Source organism: Spinacia oleracea, chromosome 3, assembly GCF_020520425.1.
Source record: "Spinacia oleracea cultivar Varoflay chromosome 3, BTI_SOV_V1, whole genome shotgun sequence".
In the NCBI taxonomy this organism is placed as follows: domain Eukaryota; kingdom Viridiplantae; phylum Streptophyta; class Magnoliopsida; order Caryophyllales; family Amaranthaceae; genus Spinacia; species Spinacia oleracea.
Genome location: NC_079489.1, coordinates 74,125,922 through 74,145,276, shown reverse-complemented (window position 1 = coordinate 74,145,276; position 19,355 = coordinate 74,125,922). Strand labels below are relative to the sequence as shown.

General features: G+C 37.2%; 1 protein-coding gene across 4 annotated transcripts; it reads right to left on the bottom strand.

Moving 5' to 3' along the window:
• Nucleotides 1-1,553: 1,553 nt before the first annotated feature.
• Nucleotides 1,554-19,120, bottom strand: LOC110802973 (protein ANTHESIS POMOTING FACTOR 1). Of its 4 annotated transcripts, XR_008930637.1 has the most exons (15): nucleotides 19,003-19,120; nucleotides 18,810-18,883; nucleotides 18,379-18,479; nucleotides 17,123-17,223; nucleotides 16,972-17,038; nucleotides 16,783-16,882; nucleotides 16,579-16,692; nucleotides 16,355-16,492; nucleotides 16,154-16,238; nucleotides 13,216-13,265; nucleotides 11,964-12,461; nucleotides 7,953-8,222; nucleotides 7,694-7,772; nucleotides 2,147-2,218; nucleotides 1,554-1,628 (listed from the first exon to the last, which is right to left on the bottom strand). XR_008930637.1 is itself a non-coding variant. In XM_022008430.2 (11 exons), the coding sequence occupies exons 1-11, from the start codon at nucleotides 19,007-19,009 to the stop codon at nucleotides 12,318-12,320; spliced, it is 981 nt and encodes a 326-aa protein (XP_021864122.1). In that variant the 5' UTR covers nucleotides 19,010-19,120; the 3' UTR covers nucleotides 11,778-12,317. The 4 variants fall into 4 exon arrangements, 2 of the variants coding, with proteins under 2 accessions (XP_021864122.1, XP_021864123.1); XR_008930638.1 differs by lacking the exons at nucleotides 1,554-1,628; nucleotides 2,147-2,218 and adding an exon at nucleotides 5,678-7,267; XM_022008430.2 differs by lacking the exons at nucleotides 1,554-1,628; nucleotides 2,147-2,218; nucleotides 7,694-7,772; nucleotides 7,953-8,222 and having other exon boundaries at nucleotides 11,778-12,461.
• Between the last annotated feature and the right edge of the window lie 235 nt (nucleotides 19,121-19,355).

Sequence of the window (19,355 nt, the reverse complement as noted above, 5' to 3'; positions counted from 1 at the left end):
TATTTTGTGGATATTTTAGGTTGAATATTGAAAGTTTGAAGTTTGAAGTTTGAAAGATTTGGAGATTGAATATCGAAGAGTTTTGAAATAGGCAAAGCTTCGCTGCTCGAAATTGGGTGTTTCTATATCTCTTTGTACGTGGAAAAATGGGGGTTTTAATAGGAAAACTTGTGTGGGGTGAGGGACCTGCGCCAGGAGGAAGTAGGGTTTGCGCCAGGCGCACCTACTTCCCCAGGCGCAGGCTCAGCGGGCAGCAGGACATCTGTTTGTCCGCTTGTGCTTTTGGCGGTATGCAAAAGATGATCTTTCGTACCTTCTCCGCCCTTCTACTTGGAGGTTAAGGAATAAATTTTTACGCCTTTGAAAGTGATATTTTTGAGGAGTTTCTCGGGATTGCTGATTTGTAAGGGTTTTGCTCGATTTTGCTAGTCGGCGCCCGAAATGCTAGGTTTTGGGTTCGGCGCCCGAATTTGACTTGCCTTATATGATTTTAAGTGGAAACATTCCTCAATGAATGATGATAGCATGCGTATATTGAGATTGAACTTGGATTTTGAAATTGTATTTTGGAAATGTGTTTGAGCTTGAATTGGAGCCCAATGTTAGGATTTAGGCCCAAGGTTTGTATCTTTGAATTGGAAGTTCGGAATAGAAATTGAATTTGGGATTGAATTTGTATAGCCTTGAATAAGGGATTGGAGTTGGATTTTTGAGTTGGAATGTGTTTGTTGTGTTTGCTTTGAGATTTGTACTTGAATTTTGAACGAAAGTTCGAAATTGAATTTAATTATGTCCTTTGCAACTAGAAGCTTGCACTTAGAAATTAACCGCCCAAATCTATTAACGGTATCGTCATTGGACTCTAAGGGAGACACAAATTAGGTGTCTACAACAGGCCCCCGAAGGAGAAGGTCGTGGACGAAACTGGGTCAAAAAGAGGCCTAGAACACTCATGTTGTACAGGTTCACCTGGATAACACATTACCTTAGCCACTCCTGGTTCCATGTGACCACCACCACCACCACCACCACCACCACCACCACCACCAAGTTTTATGTATCCACCTACCAGTTCCATGTAACATCCACCGCCAAATTGTTGTTGTGATTGTTGAACATAAGTTTGTTTTTATTGTTGTGGATGAACAAAAGGTTGTTTTGATTGTTGTGGATGAACAATTGATTGTGGTTGTTGGGATTGCTGGGGATCAACAAATGACTGAGGTTGTTAAGGATGATGACCAATATATCCAGGAAGTAACATAGGTCGAGTAAAATACCTAATGGAAGCTCTCTTTTCTGTCCACCTCACTTATTCCATGTCAGTAAGCAAATCCATGTGTTTTTACGACTCAATTTCAATTTTCCCCCAAAACTCTTTTAATTTCTAATTTACCTTTTTTCTTTTCCATGTTATGCATTTGGTTATACATAACGGTTAAACAAATATACTTCCTCATATTATGGTAGGGGCCTACACAATTATATTACATGTCATTTCACTTCAACATCATCAAAAAATTAATAGGGGAAGGTGTTCATAGATAGCTTACCTTTCTCAACATTTAAAACTGTGTTTTGACAACAAGGCCACAAGCGTCCACCGACATCCCGTTACTCTTCATAACCTGATCAAAAAAAGTATTCTAATGATTATATAGCACATGATTAAGTATTCAATAACAACATATTTCAATATCAATTTCTTACATAGCAAATGATAAAAGTATTCAATAATAATATATTGAAGTTAATTGATTAACTTCGGCCTTTTACGCTTCGATATCTTTTTTTCCCTTTCCTTACTCCTCTCTCCTTCTCCTTCCTTCCTCATCATTCGATTCAGATGACTCGGATGACCTAGATGACTCAGATAATGAGGAAGAGGACACTTCACTACTCTCTTATGATATTTCATTTTCACTATCATTTACTGCATTGAGTCGGCATCTACCTTATAAGCCTTCTTTCTCTTCCCACCCTTCCTCACTCTAACTCTTGCACTAGGTTTATGCCCGGGTATCACCCCAATATTGATTGTATGGTGCTACTCTACAATTCAAAACCACACACCAATAATATTTTACACCGGATCACTAACACGCAAATGATAATATTTAATAACAAATATAGTTTAAAATCTTACCCCCTAGTCTTGGTAGGAGCATTGCTTTTCTTCGCCTTGATAGCACCCTTCTTGTGCCTCATTCTATTCACCCTACACAAGATCATTACATCCATAACAAACACAAAGCAATTACTACATCAATTACTTCTATTTATCAACACTTAGAAAATCAATACATTTACTAAAGCAATTACTACTCCCTCCGTCCTAGATTAATTGTTACAATTTCATTTTTCGTCCGTCCCAGATTAGTTGTTACACTTCTAAATTATTAATGAATCCACAATTATTATATTGTTTCTCTCTTCCACTATTTTTTTTTTGCCCCCACACCCTCTCTCATTCAATTAAAAAAAATACCTACTAAATCCTATCACATCTACTTTTTCAAAAAAAATAACAATTGATCACCTAATCTGGGACGGTGTGAGTACAATTTATCAACAACTACAAAATCGATTGTTTTTCTTGAGCTAATTCAAATGATCTTAACTTTCAACAATAGTACCCTTCAACATCATTATCAACACTTAAAATTCTATGTTAAATTATCAAGAATATAATTTTCATCTACATTTAATCATAACACTCCTATGCTGGAAGACTTAAATAATCAACAACGTCTAATAAATTCGCATAATTCTCGAATTTTATACTTCGAATGTTAATTTATCGCAAATAATTACTGTAAAATTATAACCAATAAATATGTCAACAAATTTTACAATAATCACCGGTAAACAAAATCCAACATAGAATTTATCAAAATTACCAAATTAAACAATTCATTTAAAAATTTAGGGTTTACTCGCCTCTTCAACAAACAATAACTTTCAACTACCACCACCGTCGATTGACCAACCACCTTCAACTCCACGACGACGAACACAAATTCTATCCGCGGCGACCAACAAAATCAACAATTCAAGCGACACACTTGCTCGAACTCAATTGAGGAAAGATAGAGGAGAGAGAGAACGAAGAGAAGAGAGAGAACGAAGAGAAGAGAGAGAACGACGGAGAAATCGAGGAGAGGGGGTAGTAAGCTCGAGTCCACGGTGGACCTCAACTTCCACGCGGATTTCACTAAGACACCTTGGTTTTTTCAAATTTCGCATGAATTTCCTTAATTACCCCTGTTACGTTGTTCCCACGCATCACATGATGCCGCTATACTGAGCTCCCGAGAACGCATATTTGAAAACTTCAGGGTAAACGTTTTTGTTAATAATTCATACAGTACATACAATTACTTAATTAGAGAGTTTTATACTTCCATACATCATTTACGATATTTGATCTTGGTGTGTCCTAACAAGGTTAGACTTGTTGAGATGCTAGTTTTCCGAATATCTTAGTTAAAATTGGATATCAATAATAATACTCCCTTCGTATTTTATTAAGAGCAGGATTATTGGATCCTCTCTTCTAGTCTATCTCTTTTTCTCCTTTTGACACATCACGTTCTCTTTCTTCCACATCATTTCCTACTATCTCCTTCCTTTTCATTTTTCTATTTCTATTCTTTTCCACACATCAAAGAGTATTATCTCTTGTTTCCTCTCTCTTAGTTTACATACCCCAACACATATTATCTTTCTTATTAAAACATTTAATTTAGGAATAATGATAATTTCAAGTGTTTAAAAAATAAATTAGCTTAATTAATTATTTTTCCATTACTATTGATAAAATAAATCGATTTGTAACCTTGACAAAAACTTTGTCAAAATAAGTATTTTTTGTTTACAAGGACCTTTTATAAACACTTTTGTGTGAGAAAGGACCTTTTATAACAAAAGTGACCATTTGGGTCCTTGATCTTTGTTTTTTTGTTGCCTAAGACCACTTCCCGGAAAGTTGGAGTTGACTCGTATGTAACCCGTTGACCTGCACACGTGGCCACCGGAAACCGACACGTGGCAATTGCCTTGTTAAAAAAAATAATTAAAAAAAATAATCCCAAATTCCCTCCAAAAACAAACTGCCCCATTTCTTAACTTAAACCTAAAAAAAGAACCCAACTATAATTTTCTCTCTCCTCCTTCCTCGACGCCATTGTTAGGTGCGGAGAAGCTTCGAAGAAACAACACACATATCTGGCTGAATTACGCACCAGGGATTGCGATTAACACCAACGCGAGTCAGGTTTGTTGTTTTTCCCTCTCAAATTCTTCCCTAATTTTTCGAATTTTACCTCATAAGAATTAGGGTTTATTAATTTTTCGTAAAAATTAATTTGGGGGTTTTCTGATTCTTAATGTTTCTGTGCTTTAGGATGTCTTTGTTTCAACATAAAGAGAAAATTTGTGCTTGTGGGTTTCCCGTTGTACAAAGAACATCATGGACACATGAGAACCTGGGTAGGAAATTCAAAGCTTGCAAGTTCTACAACTTTGAAACGGGACAAAGGGGTTGTAATGCATTTGATTGGGTTGATGAAGAAATTCTTTGTTGGCAAAAGGATGTTACTAATCGCCTTCTTGGGGAAAAACAGAGGCTTCTCATGGATGTCAAAATTTTGAAGGGAAGAGTTGAATTCCTTGAACATGCCAATAAGATGGTGAATGAGGATCATGAGAAGATGAAAACGAAGTACGAGAAGATGAGGATGAAGGCAGAAGGGAGGTTGAAGACAGAGCTTAGGAACAATCATGTCTACATTCTTCTTAGTTTATGAGCTATTGTATCTGTTGTGGTTAGTGCAATATTTGTTAAAGTGTTTGGTTAGATTTGGTGTGGGTGTGTAATGAAATGATGGTATGAAATGTATGAATGTGATGATCATCAATGATTAATAATATCGATTTTCCTCCAAGTTATTTGTGAATAAATCCCGAATGAATTATTTGTTATGTTAATGAAAAATGCTAGTTAAAACCCGGGTTAATTGAATTGTTAGTTTAATTTTAGCTCGGGTTTTTAATGTGTCGTGGAGTATGTTGTTGAAGTCGGTTTATAAACCTCGAGAGATTTAATGACCTTGTTAACGGTTTATAAAAGTCGGTCTTAAATGTCCTTGTTTTAAAACCCAATCATAATTACACGAGTTTTAAAAATACATTCCCTAATGAGGTTAAATTATGGGTGAGTTGAGTTCAAGCTATGGTAGTTAGTCGAATTCAAGGTCGAATTCAAGGTATGATTTTAACTAGTGTTTTAAAACCCGAGGCAAAGGAAAAAAATTTAATCCAAATGCAAATGTAGAAATGTCACTTAAACCATTTTGCATATCTTCATTCAAATGGCATTTGATCCAAATTAACAAAGTTGACTTTTTCCATAAAAAACAAACCAAAGTTGACTTGTTACATAAAGTACAATAAGTCATCAAATGTAAACCAAATTACTTGTAAATACTACCATTGTTCAGCAAATACAAAATGAAGCACAACATGACTAATTTTGGCCTAGGGAAACACAACTCTTTTGAGAGGATTGGGAGGCTTGGAGTGCATTCACTGAGGTTGTTTTCCTCTTCTTGGGGATTGGGTTGGAAGAAGAGGCACAACTCTTTTTTATGATGTTGCTGCTGCATTGTTTCTGTTCTTTGCAGGCTTTGGAGCTGAATTTGGAGCTAAGCTTGGAGCTAACTGTGCTGCAGGGGTGGCAGTGGTTCTTGCTCTTGGTTGTTGCTGTGGAGCAGAAGCTGATGGAACTGCTGTGGTGGCTGAAGTATTTGCTGATTTAGGCCTGCCCTTAGGTTTAGAAGCAGTTTGCACAGGCTTAGCTGGCCTCTGGCAGTTTTTTCTGTTGTGTCCCAAACCTCCACACCTCCCACAATTGTTTCGCTTCCTTGCTCTTTTCACCTGCTTCCCCTTTTTTTTCACCAACCTCCTTCTTTCTCTTTCTTTGTGAAGGCCTTCCAGGCATTATTCTGAAGGGTGGAGGCAGTGGTTGTGGCAGGGGTGATTTCTCCCACTGTTTCTCTCCTGGCATAGGGGAGAAGTGGGGTGCATAGGTTGCAGCATATGTCTTCACATGGTATGATGGATGCACAAATTATTCGTAGTTCAACCTCCGTTAGGCTATACAAGCTAGTGCATGCCAACAAGGTATTCCCATTAAGTCCCACCTATAACATCCACAAGTTTTTGTCTCCAAATTCACAACAAAACTATCCCCATCATAATCTACCTCAAACTCATGCAAGTCTGCTTGAATCAACCTCATGTTACTAACCTCCTTCTGTTCCCTCTCAATCATCTTTACAACAAAAGACATTATCAACCCCCTCTAAACTCCTACCCACAATCTCAGAAACATCAAGGCCCATTTATCAGTGAACAAGTCATCATTACTGTCATCCTCAAAATCTCCCTCACTCAAGACCACATCATTGTCTTCCTCACTGTCTTCCTCACACTGCCCCTTCTCTGCACTGAACTCAAACTCTTCCTGTTCTTCTATAGGTTCAAGAGAAACAGGTGTTCTTTCCCTGTAAGCAGCTGTGTTTGATGAGAAAGAAATGTGGTTGTTGTTGTTGATATTTTCTGGGTTGGTTTGTGGAGGATTAAGGACAACAGGGTTTTTTTGTGAGGGAGGAAGTGCAGCAGAATGTGTTTGAGGAGTAAGTGTGGAGTGTGTTTTGTGGTTGGAGGAATTAGATCTAGGGTTTGATGACTCACCACTCTCATTATTAGCAGAACTCCTTTGTGATGACTCACCCCCAACATTTGAGACACTAATGAAACTACCCAATGAGGACCCCCCATCAGATTCTGAATCTGTATACACTCCCCCAAAATTTGGTCCATACCTAGTCATTTTGGGTTTTACAGGCTCATGCACAACATACAAGTGGTACCACCCATCTTGTTCCCTAGAAAACAAGAATTCAGGAATATCGTTATCATCCTTAAGCTCTTTCCTACCACTAAACAAGCTATGCCCATACTCCCGATACCAAAGCTGACCAGCCTCCTCGTAACCTAAACCCCCTTCACCCAACCAACAAACTCAAAGCAACACACTTCACTAACATTAGGGTGCAACGACAACCCATATTTCTCACTATCCCCTTTCTCATATGTTGTTTTACCATTCCTAGTAACAAATCGACCCCCGTGATACAACCTAATATTAATCGGTTCCATCAATTTATAAACGGGGTAATCTACCGGGATCCTACCGTTAAACCTGTTTCAATCACACACAACCCAACAATATACATTTCAGATTTATGCAATATGATTAACATTTAGGGCAAATTAAAAAAAATTAGGGATTAATTTTCCACATAATCATTTCTTAATCAGGTTTTAATTAGGGGAAATTAAGGCAAATTCGGAACAAATCAGGACAAATTCTTGTAAAATTACCTAAAATAGTAATGAAATCAGGTCAAAATTGAATGAAATTAGGGGTAATTATTTACAAACTAACAACCACCAATACATTGTTCACCACAAAATCCAGCAATTAAACAATTAATTAATTAATTAATTAATTAATTAATTCAAAATTAGTTAATTAATCCTTTTTCAATCCAGATTATACTCCACTAAACCCTAACCTAATTAAAATTTGTGAAAATGGTAAAAAAGAGGGGAAAAGGAATCTGACCTTGTTTTGTTTATTCTCTCCTCAAAGAAAAAATGACGTCTTTGCTTTCGTCCTTCTTCTTACCCTTTCTTTGACCCTTCTTCACCATTTTGCCAGATTTTTCAGAACACAAGGACGAAAATTAGTAAATGAGAATCCATTCTGGGTTCTTGAGAAGGACAGAGGAGAGAGAAATGATAGGAGAGAGAGAGAGAGAGAGAGAGAGAGAGAGAGAGAGAGAGAGAGAGAGAGAGAGAGAGAGAGAGAAAAAAATGATTACCTGGGAATCAATTCGCTGAACTTATTGCAAACTTGATGATGATTCACCTTCCAAGCATTAATGGCGTCTAGGAGGAAGATAGTAGAGGAGAGAGAAGGTCGCAAGTTCTTTTTTTGGGTTTAGGTTAAGAAATGGGGCAGTTTGATTTTGGATGGAAGTTTGGGATTTTTTTTTTTAAAACAAGGCAATTGCTACGTGTCGGTTTCCGATGGCCACGTGTGCAAGTCAACGGGTTACATACGAGTCAACTCCAACTTTCCGAGAAGTGGTCTTAGTCAACAAAAAAACAAAGATTAAGGACCCAAATGACCACTTTTGTTATAAAAGGTCATTTCTCACACAAAAGTGTTTATAAAAGGTCCTTTTAAACAAAAAATCCTTAAAATAACATTAATAATAATTAAAAATATTACAATATAATGACAGTAATTAACTAACAATGACAAGAATAAACCATAACATAGACCAGAATAAAAACATTACTACTAACATTAATTAATGCAATACAATTATAAATAAGTTACCATTTTTTATTTATTATTGTTATAAAATTATAACGGGTATGCAAACTTGTTTAAAACTACCCAATTATTAAATGATATGTGGCTTAATATATCCTCTCTCTAAACAAGTTGAAGCATACATATGTACTTGTGTAGATTCAAGTGCAATTACTAAGAGAGGATCCTCTCTTCTACATCAAAGAGGATCCTAATTTAGAGGAGAGAGAGTGTAAGGGAGGACATATATCTTCTCCATTGTTGATTGTTCTAAAGGATACACTTTCCTTTTTGGCATGTCATGATCCCACTTCCAATTATATTAATAATATTAATATTTCTCTTCTTCTTGTGGTCGTCACACTTACTCACATCCATGGTGGTTAAACTCCCGATCCAGATCTTACGATTCTACGACTCTACGATCCAAAAACACGCCACCGATCCGGATCTTAGGTAGGATCTTAATGTGTGTAGGATCTTACGATCCTACCTCGATAAAAATTTTGAGTGGTAGGATCTTAACACGATCCAACGACCCTACGGTCCGATCCAACGATTCAATTCAACATACAATATTTCAAGATAATAAATCATTTTTCTTATTACTAAATACTACGTAGTTCATAATCCCATATCATTAGAAATATCATATTTTTCTATCAATAAAATTAATTATAAAAAAAGAAGTATCATTTTTACTAAAAAGTAAAGAAATTCATATAATTTTATCAATTAAGATTTGAAGATGGTCACACTACAAGAATTTGTATATTTAACGACAACCTAATTAATCCCGTCGCAAAAGCCTTTTACGACGGGGCTAACAACCAAACAATGACGGGAATAACCGTCGCAAATGTCTTTTATGACGGGTTCACGACAGGAAATCCCGTCGTTAATCAACGATTATTGGCCTTTCGCGACGGGATTTCCCGTCGTCAATAGTATAATTTCTTGTAGTGTCATAACTAAAATCTAAATTTCAACAAATTTGTGCAAATCTTACTAATTGCACTTGAATCTACACAAGTACATCTTATGTGAGCAAAAAAATGATCTTTAAGTATTAAGATTACTTGAATACATGATTTTACATTGCATTTTAATAATATAAATATTATTTTTACTATTTAGTAAGATCTTACGATTTTACAATCCGATCCTACCACCCTTCAACGATCCAAGGTAGGATCCCGAAATGGTACTCATAAGTTCAAAATTGGTACTCAAAAGCTCAAAAATGGTGTTAATTTCTCAAATATGGTACTCAAAAGTTTTCAAAATAATGGTGCAATTACCATTGTGCCCTCAGATATGTGTTTGGAGGCACATATCTGATATGGGCCTCTCCGCCCTCGCTTTTCTAGTCACTACCATTACGACCGCACCAACCACCACTCAGCACGTACCCGACTATTGAAAGAGTCTAAGTCTAAGAAGGTTAAACATTAACATCCTTAACCAAATCAGCAGTCAAGCTCTAATACATAAATAAAATAAAATTGGATTACATGACAACCCTGACTTCTTTTAACACTCTCACGTAATTCCCATAATGAAAAAAAATACTCCGTACACGTCCCTAAAAGATTGTCCTATTTGACTTTTCACGATATCTTAAGACACAGCTTAAAACGTAAATATATATCCAATTCTACACACGTAAAAAGTATGAAAAGTTATAATTCTAAAATATACATTGAAATGAATCAAACAAGACCCCACATAACAACGTTATTTCTTATAGACTAATGAGAATTTTGTGAAAGTTTTCAAAATTTAACCCAAAAAATTACGGTGAAACAAACTTGTATGGACAGAGGGAGTACTCCCTCCGTCCCGGAATACTTGACCCGGTTTGACCGGCACAGAGTTTAAGGGACTTGAATTGACTTATTTAATTTAATAGGTAGTAGTTGATAGTGGAGTAATTTTTTAATGTAGTTAGTGGGTGGTGGGTTAAGAGGTGGGGTTGAGGGAGAGTAGGGGGTGAATTTTTAATTGTTTTTTTGTATGGAGTAGGGGGTAGGTGGGTTAATAGGGGTGGAGTGAGAAATAATATAATATTGTTAGAATATTTCCATTTTTAGAAACAGGTCAAGTATTAAGGGACGGCCCGATAAGGAAAACAGGTCAAGTATTCCGGGACGGAGGGAGTATAATGAAAAGCAATTGAGTGAGCATAAGTTTGAATGAGGAGGAAGATGATGGTGGGGTCCCAATCAAGAAGATTTGGATGGATGCCTTCATTGATTTGGTCTGACAAAACTTGGACTCTTGGAGCTTTTGTAGGAAGGAATGACCCTAAAAAGTCATTTAGGGCTTGTTGTTGGAGAGAGAAAAGAGAAACTAAATGAGTCAAATGACAATAATCCCCCTATATCCAAACGAAATCTTGGGAACTTTTTTTGAGGGTAAGTACGTAATGTCTTTAACTAGCAAATTGACGCGTGACATGCATCACGCTTTTTTGAGGGGCTGATGCTGAGTAAATTACAACTTCAGCTCGTAATACTCCGTACATGTCAATTTTGGGTTTCACTTGTAAGATTTGCATGGTTGGTCCCAATGTCCCATTATGTAATTGGACAGTTACGTAAGTTTTTGTACTTTGAGATTATGTGCATGTGCATCAGGACTCTATAGGTAAGTTTTCCATTCCTTTTGCCCATACTCACCATTGCCTTTGCTTATTTGAATGGCTTTCCTCATTCACACACACTACCCCCCCACCTCTTCCCACATCCCCCACACACACAGAACATAAAAGAGCAGCATTGAGAATCAGGGATTTATAGTGGCTACCGGCTTACCACCTATGTTCCAACCCCGCCGAGTTCAATTTTTACCGAAGGGTGGGGAAGGTGGAGATCCCTGCAAAGAACCCCCCCCCCCCCCCCCCCCCCCACAACAAAAAAATATTTAGAAATTCCGTAATACACTAAACTCAATCGATGCACATGTCAAGTAATCTTTGTCCATGACTAGGAGCTCTTATTTTTGGACTGGACACATCCATGATGAGCTCTATCTACCTACTTCCTGGATAATAAAGCAAGAGCAACAAAAAAGAGCCAAATTTCCATGGGAATAAAGCCAAATCTCCAACCAAAATATAAGGGAAAAAAGACAAAAAAAATTTAAAAATACCACGCAGAAACCACCTCACTACACGTTCACAATAGCCGGCTTGTGATGATGATGCCAACTTTTTCAAGTGAAATTAAGCAAGGGGATACAAATACAGAAAATTCAAGTCACAGCCCCTTCAGATAGTCGATGACTCAATGTAGTGTGGCTAAGGTACAAGTTTGCATGCAAATTTTACAGAAAGCTCCAGTGCATAGGAGATTTTTTTAGTATAATTTATAAATAAATATGTTTCAAGTAGGGTAAAAAATATTGATCTAAATCATGGAAATACAGTTCCATGACGAAAATAAATAATAATGTTACACAGAATTCTACGACAGATAAGAGTATTATACAGGGTTCTCGGCTTTTGTACCTGAATGGATGAAAGGACATTTCTTCCTGCAGTGACAGGAGTCCAACAGCATGCAACCAAAGTATCGATCATCACCTCCCTCTCAAGAAGATTCAAAAGGATGCTATCTGACTATCTGAGCGTCCCAAATACAAGTTGCTGAAGCAGAATCACTACAGAGCAAGGACACAAGGCAAGATTCAATCATGATTTATGCTGAAAGCTGCTTTTCGAGTAGACAAGACAAGGTGCATGTCTAATAAGCATAAGGCCTTAACTTTGACCATTCCACTCATGGTTGTCTTCCAACATAAGTTCCATTTTACGGGTAGTCTCATGACCATTTTCTCCATGTAGAGGCATTTTGTCTCATGGCTATTTTCTTCCCCCATAAGTTCCCAGTTTAGACAAATCAGGAACCCAGAAAGAAAGTTCAGAAGATCCAGTGGCAAACATGACGTTTCCTGGTGCCCATTTGATGACAGGAGACTCTCTTTCAGTACTCATCCAACTTGTCACCTACAAAGACAGATCATACAGGATAAATTTTAATATCACAGAAAAGTAACTACTAACTAGTATGATCCAACTCCATATATGTGAAAATTTCAAGTCTTCAGCGATGTTAATGGGAATTTTAATATGAACAATTTTCAATTCCACAGAGGGTTTGAAGAAAACATCGAATAACATCGAGCTGTTAAATTTCTTGTACGAGAATGAGGCCAAAATTGAACAGTTTGAGCAAGGTGTAATATGCCTAATGGTGTTTACATCTGCTGAAGATATCAATTCCTTCAAAGTAATTCTGAAGTCTGAACAAGAATAAACAGAAATAATATTTTTGGCACTATCGATCTTTATATTGTTTATCAGCGACATGATCACACTTCTCCATACAAACAGCTAAAGGGTGAGCGGTTTGGTGTCAGAAAAAGGGATGGAATTAATCCAAAGGTAGTGGTACTTGAACTTCCAAAATATGTCTAGGGAAAATGATCTTAGAGCTCCTAAGATTGCATTTTATACTTCTAAAGATAAGCCTTGGAAATTTTCTTCCATAGCAAGACAGCATAATCACCAATCTATTGGTAGCTCTGCAAACTTAGGAGGAGTCCATATACTAGGAACTAAGAAGAGCATGGAAGCCAGAGGGACGCTTTTTCTCAAATGTTATAATCAAGGAATATAATATGATTCTTTTAGTAATGACGGAGTAGTACCTTAAATTAGGCTACAAAAGAAACAACAAGAACTGTGTTATATTCTATACCTCTTTGCCGCTGCGGACACTCCAAGCATATACACTGCCATCCCCTGAACCTGCAATAGAACGACGAAACGGCGAAAGAAGAAGTAACTCAGAAGCCGAGAAGCATAAGCAGACTGATAAAAGGCTCAAAGCATATACACTTCAAACATACCATGTACAGGTGAAATTCTAAACGTCTAAAGCAACAGAAAAAACTTAGTACGCTCCCACTGATGGAAGGGCTAGGAATTAACAACAAAGGCATGAAACACAACTTTGTCCACAACCACTTCCAACTTAAACTCCTCCAGACATTTGGATTCATCGAGCCTCTAACGATTTCTCCGACTTACTCCCTCAGTACAATCATATTGACATTGTACCTTCTACCAGCAAAATTGCTCACTATTTGAGTGCTTCTGGTGGGAGTGCCGAGATGGAAAGAGAAAGTGGGAGAAACAAAGAAACATGTAGTATCCCATCCAAGAATTACTTTTGAGTTCCATCTTGTTCTCTACGCAAACCATTCAGTTTTAAACAGAGACAAGACATGCACACTAGAAACTTGGAAGACTACTAAGAAGACAATGGTCCCTTCACTAATTCATCTTACGTTCCCCCAAAAAGATTTCCTAATTATATAAGGCATGTAAACCAACGGAGGAAAAAAAATACCCTGGGTATTACACAGCAACAAACGCATGAAAGTAAGGCCCAAAATTAAATTATTGTCTGCAGAACTTATCAAATAAAATCTTCAATTCATACAACCCTTCAACCACTCAATCTTACTTGTCTTCCTTCCAGCACCTTCGCAAAAAGAGATTTCTAAGGTTGTGAAGGTTAAAAAATCATTAATTTACTTGGTCACACCAGAAAGCTCGGAAAAGAGTGGTAGATAACGAATAGAATTAGGAAAGACATACCAATCGCATAGAAACGATTTCATTTTATGCCAGGCAGATTAGCCACAGAAACCACACATATCTTCTTGGTGAGAGTTTTTTTTTTAGCAATATTGTGATGGGATTTATATATGGTTTTCATCAACTTAAAAAAGGCTCATAATTGAGTACTTGTACCAAGCGTCTATCAAAACACTTTGGAGACGTTTAAAAGTTTGAGGCAATGCCAATAAATGACTAGATTAGATGGTTAAAAAAATGGAGAAAGGCCTGATGCTTACTTTTGGGGTACTGAGAGGGGATACCAAGAATTCCCCAGTCAATGTCGGGCAAGATCAAGGCCTACTTTAAGTCAATTTCTATTTCAGCAGTTACAGACAAGCTCTTTAGCTGCATTCAAGGTCCAAGGAATCTACCATGGTGTATACTCTTCACAAATGACAAATCTGATCAATGACCAAAGACAAGGAATACTAGACAAGTTAGGGTCTTGGACAGATACTTTGGAGTCAAAGAGACTTATATGAACACAACTAAATGTTGGGAAGCAAACTAAGGGGCCATTTGGTTCAAAGTCATACTTGGAATCTGAATGAAATCAAATACTACCTCCGTATCATAAAGATGTTTACAGTTACTATTTGCACAAAGATTAAGACAAAAGTAAAAAAGCTGATTGAATATAATAGAATATGGATAAAGTAAGAGAAATGTGTAAAAATATGGGTGAGTGTAAGAAAAAAAATGAATAAAGTAAGAGAAAATGGGTGGAAAATTGTAAATATTGTGGGGTAAGAAGGGTAAGGTAGTAAATTTTCATGTCCAAAAATAGAATAAAGCAAAGTGTAAAGAACATTATGAAACGGACTAAAACGTAAAGTGTAAAGATAATTTTGAAACGGAGGTAGTACGGAGTTGGAATTGACTTGATTTAATCTCATTTTTTACTTACCTGTAATGTTTGTCTCTTGTAAATGAAAAGGAAAAAAATACCTCTGCTGCCTAGACCTCCATGATCCATCACAAGCCTACTCAACCTTTCCCACTATTGTTAGTCAAACAACCTCCAACAAAGTATCCATTCCCAACAGAGGAAAAAAACTCTGCTGTCTAGACCTCCATCACATTTCACAAGCACACTCAACCTCCCCCACTATTGTTAGTCAAACAACCTCCAACAAAATACCCACCTTCTGGCTCCCCAGTTTCACCATCTCAGCAACCACAATTCCTATCCTCCCACCCCACAGGTTGAACTATGCCTAGCAGCTGAAGCATAATCCAGCATCAGTAACACAAGATCTAGGTCATGGATAGACATGAGCTGGGTGGACCAAGGGTGATGATCTACGAAAGGCTGATGCATGGTGCAGCTGCGGCAAAGTTGAAAGCTCCATCAACGATACCCTTGGTGAAGGTACTTGAAATTTCAGGGAGTAGCAGAGTTTCATATGAGGAGATTCAGATGAATAGGATACCCAAAAATCTGAACCAAACATATAAAACCTGAATGGCTTTCTTGATATCGCCTCCAAAGCTCCAGAAAGCCATCCAAGTGGGTCCTTAGTAGTAACATAAAATATGAACCTTATTAAAATTGGAGTAGATTACTAGATGTTCTAAGGAAAAGAAAGTGTTCCTAATATTTGGGAACATCCCCCAAGAAAATGCTTAAACTGCAATGGTCCAGGTATGTCATAGGAGATCATCATTGTGATCAATCAAACAAGGAAGAGGGAAGAAGCATACAGATGCTATTGTGAGAAAATCAATCTAGGGGGCTAACGAAAGAGAAAGAGATGGGCCAATGAAATACTGAGTTGTGATAAGATAAAACATGACCTAAGAATAAACGAAGTAGGGTGTCTAATGATGTTGGGCCAACACGAGATTATGGTGTACTAGTACAGGCCATAGAAACACACTAGGGTCTCATCGAAGGGGCAATTACAAGATAAAGCAGAGTCAACAAAAGCCAATCAGGCAGTTCGTGTAGGTTGGACTGGATGCAAGATTCGTTGATAAAACTAAAGAGGATTAACGTTGTGCATTACCTGATATGACAAACATTCCCTCAGGGCTAAATGAAGCCTCCAGGGTCGAATTGGTAGATACTGGTTTTACATTGTATGAGCACAGCTGGATGCAACATCAGAAGAATGTGAAAAAATATTAGGAAAAAAAATAAAAAAGTTCCACAGGATCTCATTATGTTGAATTATGATAATAGGAACGATAGCAGGGAAGGGACTCACAAGGGTGCCACGAAATGCATCCAGCACATGAATAAATCCACTGGTTGATGTTAAAAGCATAAGCCTACTGTCATTGCTGAATTTGACTACATTGGCATCAGAGAAGTCTCCCCCAACAGAATATATGTCAAAAGGGCCCTGATAACAGGAAAACAGCCATCAGCCACGCCTTTTAAGAACCAGCACGTTCATAGAAAAGAATATCAAGGCCATGAGGCACAAACCTTATCATACTTACGAGCATCAAACATTCTTATATATCCTCCAGAAGCAATTGCAAAGACTAAACCTTGATCATCATAAGCTGTTGCAGGCCTTCCTTGGACACGTAGAAGACCCTAAAAGAAAATTCATTAGTAAACATTCACCAACGCGGCACAGAAACAAATACCATACTTAGACAAGAGCCAGGCAGGCAACAACCCTACCTGACATTTCTCAGCCCGTTGATCCCATAGCAGAACAGTCCGGTCCAGAGAACCTGATATAAATAATTCATTGCGTGCACACAAGCTAAGAGATACTACCCTGCAAAGAGTGTCAACCTGTCAGGCAATATGCATTACCGGGGAAGGGGGGAGGGGGGTCACGCACATGAATGGCCAAGGACCTTATACCTATCATGATGCCCTTTAAAATACCGCAAATATTTGTTGTCATTCAAGGAGAGAAGCCGCAGTGACTCTGCATCCAATGCGTACCTGATTACAAATCTTAAATGCACATGCTTACATTATCTAAATTCTAAAGGGTCAAACACAAACATACCATCCCAGCCATTCTTTGACGAGTAGATAACTGTTGTTGGATGAGAAGTAAAGCACACGAGCTCAACCCCATACTTCTTGCTATTGATTGTTTTCAAACATCTGAAAACAAAGGCAAAGTTCTCAGAACTCTATGTCTATCAGAACAAAAAACCCAGTATATGCAGAATGAAAGCAAGGTCAGCAACATGTAGATAAAAGTTCCAGCTATGAAAGAAAAAACTGCAGAAGAATAAGGAAGCTAAACATAAACAGTAAACAGAGAAGTTGATTTATTCAATCCAGCCACCACGGTTCTCACTTGTAATGAAATTATACATCTTAATTTGAAAACAGAATACTCAGAAGGGGTAACTAGTTTCTTTGTGCAAGATCTGAAGACCCCAAGAGTAATGTAGACCCAACTCCCAAGTACCCAACAAGGTCTTTCCTGCAAATAAATCACAACAAAGAACAACCTTTGATAATAACTAGCATTATACATGGAAAAGGAAAATAAAGGAATAACTGGCACTGAGAAGTGAGAACCCTTCTTAAAATGTATTGTTGTTTCTTAGAGGAAATTTACTACCTTGGGATACATCAAATACATGTTACTTGCCAAGAGCAGTAACAAATGACGAAAACTTCCCAAGAACACCCCTTCCTAATAGTGTTTACAATAATATAATTTGACATCAACACCATGGTCTGTCCTTGTGAATCAGGATGAGTATGCAGTAGACAATAAAGTCATTCAATCAAAATCCCAAAAGTAACCAAATCTAATGTGTGTGCTACACCGTTATCAGATAAAGTCATGTACATAAATAATAGCCAGGTTCTGAAAATATCCTTGATCTCTATGGAAGTTGTTGCAGCACAAGATATGAAGGTTTAAGAGGAGATCATTAATTGTTCAACCCGATTTTTACAAAAAGTATATAGGTATTGGGTCAAACAAGCAACAAATTTTTTTTAGGGAAGATAAAGCAACAATTATTTCCATAAAAAATGGGTATTTCAAATACAAGTATTATCTATGATCAACAAGAGACACTAGGTGATATGTGTTAATACGAAGTCTGATGCAAATGCAGAATTTAAAATGAACTTTCCAAGTTCCAGCAACAACAAGATGAAAATGATAAAGATACTTTTGTAATAACTTTACACTCCCACTACGCAAAATAAGGTTTATGAGTTTATGAGTTTATCCTTCTTTGGGGAGATGGGAGATAAAGAATGCAACATATATTCTGGGGCTGAAACACCTACGTGGCGTTGGCAACATCATACAAGCGGATCGATTCATCATCACTAGCAGTGACCAAGTAGCTTGAGGTCTTATGGAAGTCCATTGAACTGATTCTTCCACTCTGCAACAACACAATCGCTAAAATTGTTAGAATCTGTACATAAATTGACCATGAAACATCAAATACAATGTCACTTCATTTGAAATGTTTCTTAATACGCAAGGATTAGTAGTGATTACAATAATCAATCATATTTTACAAAATAAAAAAAACAAGCATATGATCGATCATTGCTCAGTGTTGCTTGCATAGCATAAGTGATTAGTGTTTTATACCATTACAACAATCTCAAAAAATATTCAAGTTCGTCAATCCCTACTCCAAACTTTTTAGGACACAAAAATCGCAAAATTCTAAGCATACAGAAAGATAGGGAGAGAGAAACATTACATAATCGCGAAAAGCCATACCGACTTCCATGCTCTGAAGAGTTTCTTCAGTCAAATCCAGTGACACTTTATCTTCTGCAAATCATCGAAATCGCAGCAATTAAAGCACAAACCAAATTCAACAGAAAAGATCGAAATTCGAAGAAGACGAAGCAAGCAATCAATCGAAGGAGGATCAAGAATTAAGGAAGTACCAGCCATTTTTGGCGGTCGAAATTTAGTAGATTGGAGATGAAAGCTGAGGGTTTATACTGAAAACTAGTTTACTGTCCGTGCGTTGCCCGGGTCTTTTGCAATAATATAGTAATGTACTGAAACAATATGTTCTTTAATCAAGATGGCAATCACTAAATATAAATTAGGATTAATAATAGAGATTAATAATCCGGTTATTTAGGTGGTCATAATGTTTAGTTAGAAACTAATTATGATTTGTGGGCTAATTATTATTGGGCTACTACTAATATAACCGGATCCTATAAGTTCACACACAATAGAGTATTGGATATGATCAATATGACCCAAGGCCCATGATGGTCTTTGGTGA